The 6,992-nt window shown below is 63.3% G+C and overlaps 1 protein-coding gene across 1 annotated transcript in view; it reads left to right on the top strand.

Moving 5' to 3' along the window:
- The window catches only part of TTLL12 (tubulin tyrosine ligase like 12), a 15,979-nt gene extending 9,081 nt beyond the window's left edge, over window positions 1-6,898 (top strand). The window contains exons 6-17 of the mRNA XM_007941795.1: window positions 52-244; window positions 322-481; window positions 568-701; window positions 2,142-2,218; window positions 2,720-2,836; window positions 2,959-3,153; window positions 3,453-3,564; window positions 4,431-4,582; window positions 4,965-5,046; window positions 5,704-5,772; window positions 6,076-6,214; window positions 6,747-6,898. Coding sequence (XP_007939986.1) covers window positions 52-244; window positions 322-481; window positions 568-701; window positions 2,142-2,218; window positions 2,720-2,836; window positions 2,959-3,153; window positions 3,453-3,564; window positions 4,431-4,582; window positions 4,965-5,046; window positions 5,704-5,772; window positions 6,076-6,214; window positions 6,747-6,898 — 1,582 coding nt within the window. The remainder of the gene's footprint in view (window positions 1-51; window positions 245-321; window positions 482-567; window positions 702-2,141; window positions 2,219-2,719; window positions 2,837-2,958; window positions 3,154-3,452; window positions 3,565-4,430; window positions 4,583-4,964; window positions 5,047-5,703; window positions 5,773-6,075; window positions 6,215-6,746) is intronic.
- Window positions 6,899-6,992: the final 94 nt, after the last annotated feature.

The following is a 6,992-nucleotide window of genomic DNA, read 5'->3' as shown; positions in this document are numbered from 1 at the left end:
CTCCAGGAAGCCTTCCCTGACCACCAGCCCTACCCTCATCTCCCACCCCAGAAGCAAGCACAGCTCTGTAGCTGTTAGGTTTGCTGACGGTTCCCTGCCCCTGCAGCCCTGGCCCCTCTTCCCCCCGCATTCCCACGCTGCCTCGCACTGGCCGCTGACTGTTCTGCAGGAACAGGGCCGTGCTCTAGATGGAGGTGTCGGGGCTGTGGGTATTGACCTTCACAGTGTGCAGAGCCAGGTGCAGGTAGCTGGGTAGCGGGTGCTTGGGTGCCCAGACAGGTGGGCAGGGCACGGTGACAGTGCTGTGTGCTCCGCCCACAGACGGCCGAGGAGAAGATACCGGTGTGGTATGTCATGGACGAGTTTGGCTCGCGCATCCAGCACGCAGACGTGCCCAGCTTTGCCACGGCCCCCTTCTTCTACATGCCTCAGCAGGTGGCCTACACGGTGCTGTGGCCCCTAAGGGACCTAGACACAGGCGGTAAGTCAGACCCTGCCGCCACCGGCCCAGATGCAGCCAGACGCGGTCCCCGCCTGCCGGCCCCTGACAAGCTTGTCTCGGTGCAGAGGAGGTAACCCGGGACTTTGCCTACGGAGAGGTGGACCCCCTGATCCGGAAGTGCATGCTGCTGCCCTGGGTGCCTGCCGACCTGCAGGAGCTCAGCTCCTCCACGCCTGAGCCTCCCGACACGTACTACCAGGTGTGTGCCCCTCCAGCCAGGCCCGTCTGCTCGGACAGCTTCTCCCAGCGTTGCTGACCCCCAGCTGGCTGCCAGGCCCAAGCTGGTTACCACAGGAACCAGAAGAAAGTTTGGGGAGCGTTTGAGGGGTGAGAGGCTCAGGGTGAAAATGCGCCACCTGTGGTCCCGTAGCTCAGGCCGTCCCCTGCCCCAGGGGTCTGACGCTGCCACCCCCTTTCAGTCTGGGGACACTCTGTCGGGTCTGCTGTCGTCCGGCTTCACTCACTCACTGAGTCTGGTGAATGAGCCGACGACGGTGAAGAACGGCACCATCCTGGTGTTTCGTGTCCTCGCTGATCCCCCACGCTGCGTAGGTGCTTAGTACGTGTGAGTGAGTGAGTGAAGCCTCGGTGAACACGGTGGGCGAGGTTTAAGGATGGCGTGAGGCAGATACTGCTTGCTCTTGGGTTTGCTTATTAATTGAATGTAAATTAAAATTGGTCTCCTCTTGGGAAGCTGTGAACTGACCAGGTGACAAATTACCCCAGAACACGGGGGGTTCAGACAGCGGCGCCCGTTACCTCACACGGTTTCCGGGGGACTGGCACTTGGGAGTGGCTCAGGGTCTCAAGGCTGCTGTCTCGCTGCTGGCCGGGGCTGCCGTCCTGACACGTGGCCGGAGCGCTGCCTCCCAGCGGCTCACACACGCCTGCCACGTCGCTGGCTGTGGGCTCTTCGCCACGTGGTCCTCTCCACAGGCGGCTTGAGTGTCCTCGCAACATGGTGGCCAGCTTCTCCCAGTGCCTTTTACGACCTGTTCTTAGAACTAGTGCCCAGTCACTCCCACTGTTGTTCTCTTTGTGAGATGCAGGGCACTAAGTACAGGCTACACTCGAGGGGAGAGGAGTTGAGCCCCACCTTTGAAGGGAGTGTCACGGAGTTGGTCGACCTGTTTAAACCAGCCAAGTCTGGACCGGCGCCTGGGGCTCCTCTCAGAGAAGCAGCGCCTCCCGGGACGGGTTCGGTGTTTTCCCGGCCGCCTGTGCTCTGGAGGCAGTGGTACCATCATCCTTCCCACCCAGAACCAGCTTCTTCGGCCCCCGAGGGGCCCATGAGCCCCACAGTCCCTTTGTAGCAAGACCGAGTTTCCTGACAAACACTCGGGATTTTCTGGGAAACCCTTCCTCGCCACCTGCCCGTGTCTGAGCCAGGTGTGGTGCTCCAGGTGCTGGCTGCTGGAGGGTCCGCAGCACCCCACGGCGGGCAGTCTCGGTCATAGGAGGGGGTAGGCAGAGTCCGTGGACACTGGTGGCTGCAGTGCCCAGGAGAGGCCCTCCCTGAGGTCCAGGCATGTCCAGGGCATTGCTGGACAGGCGTGTGGCCTGTGCCACCACCCTGATGTGTGAGGGGGTGGCGTGTGGTCATGTGGCCCCATCCTCTAAGGTCCGTTTCCTCCTCTAGGCCATCCTGGAAGAGAACAAAGAGAAGCTGCCGGCAGTCATCAGCCCCGCAACGTATCCTCCCGACCACATCTTCAAGTACGTACCCTTCTCTGGCCCCCTCAGCAGGCCCCATGGCCTCCGGGTCCTCCCAGCGCGGGTGCCAGGGTGTGTCCGGTCCTGAGGATGGAGGGACACCCCAGCACGTGTGCACCACAGGTTGGGAGCCTGTTCTCCTGGGGTTTCTGGCTCTGAGACAAGGCGTCTCAGTGCCCAGGGCCCTTCCCGGTGTGTGCACGTGGAGCTGGGGCCGTTATGTGAGAGCAGGTGGGCACGTGGAGGCCCACCCCACACGGGAATAGGCTCAGTGTCTGCCAGGACGTGGCGCCATTTTACAGACGAGGTGTAGAGAGGGGCGTGGCCAGCAGAGAGCAGGGCTGGGGGGCAGGCTCCACCCCTACCAGGGCCCGGGGCCGGGCGGGCCCCCCTTCCACCACAGGCTGCTCTCGGGTCCATCACAGTCCTGCCTCCAGGGGGGTGTCCAGGCAGGATGCAGGCAGAGGTGGGCGCGGCCACAGTTCAGCCCGGGCTTCTCCACAGGGTCTACTCAGATGTCCGGCAGGTCCTCAGCCACCTGACGCACCCACGCTTCACCTTCACTCCGAACGAGGCGGACGCCGACATCCTCTACAACTTCTCCCACTTCAAGGATTACCAGTGAGCTCTGCCCCGCCACGGACCCCGCCCAGGGCCTGTGGTGCCCCACCCAGCTGCTGACCCCACCCCAGGGCCTTTGACACCCCCCCCCCCCTGAACTCCTCGCTCCATCTCGTTCACAGGAGGCTCAGCCTGGAGCGACCCAACGTGCTGCTGAACCAGTTTCCCTGCGAGAACCTGCTGACGGTCAAGGACTGCCTGGCCTCCATTGCTCGCAGGGCGGGCGGCCCTGAGGGCCCGGCCTGGCTGCCTCGTACCTTCAACCTGCGCACTGAGCTGCCCCAGTTCATCAGCTACTTCCAGCAGCGGGAGAGGCGGTAAGCCCCTGTCCCCTGAGGCCTGCTCCCTCCCTGTCCCCGTGGGGCCGGGTGGCCACCTTGGAGCGGCCCAGCTGGCACATGCACAGCACGGTTCCCCCAAGCTGAAACCGTTGTGGGCTTGGTCCTTCCTCAGAAGCCACTCTCTACTCAGGGAACTCCTTCTTAGTCCTTGGGGCCTGACAAGCCACCTCCGTGCCCCGGGAGAGGCTGGATGCACCATCCTCCACTTTCATGGTCCTGGGGAGCCGTGGCCCAGGGGGCTGACAGGACTCTGCTTAGCTGGCCCTCTCCCCTAGGGGTGAGGATAACCACTGGATCTGCAAGCCCTGGAACCTGGCCCGCAGCCTGGACACGCACATCACAAAGGACCTCAGCTGCATTATTCGGCACCGTGAGAGCGCCCCCAAGGTGGGCCTGCAGCGCCACAGCCACGGGGTCGGGGGGTGCAGGGTCACTCGGCTCCTGGGAGGCAGCCCAGGTAAGGGGATAAGTGAGACTGTTCTGGGGGATGGTACCTGCTTTGCTGTCCACGCCGCCCACCTGCCCAGCACACGCCACCTAGTGTGGACAGCTGCTGTGTAGTGACATAGGGCCACGTCGGGGGACCCTGAAGGCCCCGTAGGACACAGACTGACATGCCGGGACCGAGACCAGGGGCTTGAGTAACCCCGACCCATGCTGCCCCACATGTGTCAGAACCGTGCCCCCTGGGGTTTTCAGGCGTACTCCCCAGGCCTGTTACCCACGGGGTGGAAACATACGTGTGTAGGATCCCGGAAGGTGAGCCAGACGGTGATCAGTGTAGAGATTTGAGGAGTGGATGAAACATTGGGCTGGAATCCGTGTCCAGTTGGGTTTTGTTTTAAATCTTTTTTAAACGCTGTTGCTGTCGTCCTGGTCTTCAGGTCTTGGTGTACTTTCAGGTTTGCGGGAAAGCCGTGAGAGGACAGAGCACTCAGACCGCTCCTTCCCCTGCACGTTGCTTCAAGTTACAGCTCATAGTCAGCTTTCAAATGTGCAGAACTGATAGAGTTGCTTTGTTCCTTGCCGTGTAAGGACTGCCACGCCCCGGACAAGGGTGTGGGAAGCAGCAGGAAAGGACTGGTGTGCCTGGGCCGCTGGGGCTCCAGGGCAGGTTCCTCGGGGACACGGAGGCCGGGGCCCTGCCTGGGCCAGTGTTCTCCAGGAGACCGCAGTGTTGGACCCCAGGAGGGCTGAGCGGCCCCGGCGGAGTCTGCCAGCGCAGGGGAGTGAGGCTGCATCTGTCTCTCCAGGTGGTGTCCAAGTACATTGAGAGCCCCGTCCTCTTCCGTCGCGAGGACGTGGGCCTGGTCAAGTTCGACGTCCGCTACATCGTGCTGCTGCGCTCGGTGACACCCCTGCAGCTCTTTGCCTACGACGTTTTCTGGCTGCGCTTCTCCAACCGGTAATGGCCAGGGTGCTGCTGTGGCTGGTGGGCCGGGGGGCAGCTCTCTGTACTGGGGTCCAGAAGTCCCTTCTCCACCCTCGCCCTGTGAGCTGCCTGCCAAGCCTGCTTCCTGCTCCCTCCTGCCTGCTGCAGAATCTCGCGTTTCCCACGAGGTGGACACCCGAGTAGGAGAGATTGGCAACGTAGACAATGTTCTTGGTCCATGGGCCACTCAGCTGCCAGGCGTTGGGTGGGCCGTGGTGCCTCCCCCATGCATACAAATGCATGCAAAGCAGCGGCTCGGCCCTCTGGTTCTCTGTGGGCAGAGGCTGGGTCTGACCACTCTGTGTGGACGAGGTGCCGCTCAGGAACCCACACGTGTCTGTCTGCTTGTGTCCAGGCCCTTCACACTCGACGACCTGGATGACTACGAGAAGCATTTCACTGTCATGAACTACGACCCGGATGTGGTGCTGAAGCAGGTGGGGCCTCGTGGGGTCAGGGCCACGCAGGCCTGCAGACGTGGCGCTGAGGCAGGTGGGGCCTCGTGGGGTCAGGGCCACGCAGGCCTGCAGACGTGGCGCTGAGGCAGGTGGGGCCTCGCGGGGTCAGGGCTGGCCATGCAGGGCTGTGTCCCTGCTGCTAGACACCCAGCGCTAACTGCCAGCTCACCTGCCTTGGCTGTAATCTTGGCCTGGAATGAGCTTGCTGTTCCTCGGGCCCCTGGGAGCTGGTACTGAGCAGTGAGCCCAGGCTGGGCCCTGTAGCCAGGCTGGAGTCGTGAACGGCCCCAGGCACACGTTGTGGAAGGGGCTCTGCCAGGCCCTGAGCCTTCTACACCTCACAGTCTCGTGTTGCCTGAGCAGCACAGCAGCCCTCATGGTCAGTCTGATGAGCAGGGAATAGGCCCCACTTTGCAGACGGCAAAACAGAGGCTTGGAGCAGTTAACTCTGCTCGCCCAGGTTCCACGGCTCAGCCCTGTGCTCAGACCAGCCAGTAGTACCCTGGGGGAGGTGGGACGTTCCCTGCCGCCACTGACTCCCTGTGACCCCCGCCCCAGTTACAAGGGCCCTCTCCCTGCTGCTGGGCCTGCCTGAAGGCCACGGGGGGTAGAGTGACAGGCCGTGTGTCGCCACAGGTACACTGTGACGAGTTCATCCTGGAGTTTGAGCAGCAGTACCCGGAGTTTCCGTGGCAGGGCGTCCAGGTGCGTGCTGAGCCCCCGGGGGCTGGGCTACAGGAGCTGCCCCCCAGTGGGCGACCCTGGGGCCTGGGAGAGGTGGGAGGTCCTGAGTGCAGGGCACGGAGACTGAGGAAGGAGACCAGGCAGATTAACAGAGGGCTGTACCGTGGGCTAGAAGCCAGCGTAGATGGGGTGGTAATTCCATGGGAGGGTGTAGGAGGGCTGACTTGGGCTGGGGCTGGAGAAGGGGCCACGAACCCCCACAGGAGCTTCTCTGGAGGCCTAGTTCCATCATGAAGGCCCCTGACTCTGCCTCCCGGCCCCCAGGCTGAGATCTTCCGGGCCTTCACGGAACTGTTCCAAGTGGCGTGTGCCAGACCTGCACCCCTGGGTCTCTGCGCCTACCCCTCGTCCCGGGCCGTGTATGCCATCGACCTCATGCTGAAGTGGGATGACCGCCCCGATGGTGAGGGGACTGAGGGCTCCTGTCCTGAACTCCACACCCCGCTACCTGCCTGGAGCTGACCGTTGGGTTCTCCCCATACCTGCCACCTCTTACACACACACACACACACACACGGCAGGAAAGGCAGGTCCCCGGGTGTCTTTCGCATACAGGGTGGTGGGCCAGGTACCCATGAGAAGATGCCATGTGAGAAGGGGCCCCCAACCAATGCCCTAGGTACACCCAGCCAGGCCAGCCTTGGTTCAGGGTGCCCAGGCTCCATCCCTTGCTGACCGTCCCAGTGCATGTGTGAGAAGCTCAGCCTGTTCGTGGGGCCAGAACCAAACCTCTCACCAGGTGGCTCCAACCTCTGCAAAGAGAGGCCTCGGGCAGGCCCCCTGGGAAGTCAGGAGACCTGGGTCCTGTCCCTGCCGCCAGCAGCTGTGGGGCACGGTCACGGCACCCACCCCAGGCTGCCCTCACACCCCCACCCCAGGCCCGCCCTCGCACCCCCACCCCAGGCCGCCCTCACACCCATTTGTTCGCCGTCTAGGGAAGCGGGTCATGCAACCCCAGATCCTGGAGGTGAACTTCAACCCCGACTGTGAGCGTGCCTGCCGCTACCACCCGACCTTCTTCAACGACGTATGCAGCACCTTGTTTCTGGACCAGCCCGACGGCTGCCACGTCACCCGCCTCCTCTAGGTGCTCGTGCGCCGACCACCAGCTGTCCTCAGAGCGGCTTCTGCAGACCCCCGCCGCTGCCTCCCTCTGCCTGAGCTGGCCCGGCCCCGGCCCC

This window comes from Orycteropus afer, unplaced genomic scaffold, assembly GCF_000298275.1.
Source record: "Orycteropus afer afer isolate SDZICR_OR568_19922 unplaced genomic scaffold, OryAfe1.0 scaffold00083, whole genome shotgun sequence".
Lineage (NCBI taxonomy): Eukaryota > Metazoa > Chordata > Mammalia > Tubulidentata > Orycteropodidae > Orycteropus > Orycteropus afer.
This window is presented reverse-complemented; position numbering and strand designations above follow the sequence as displayed.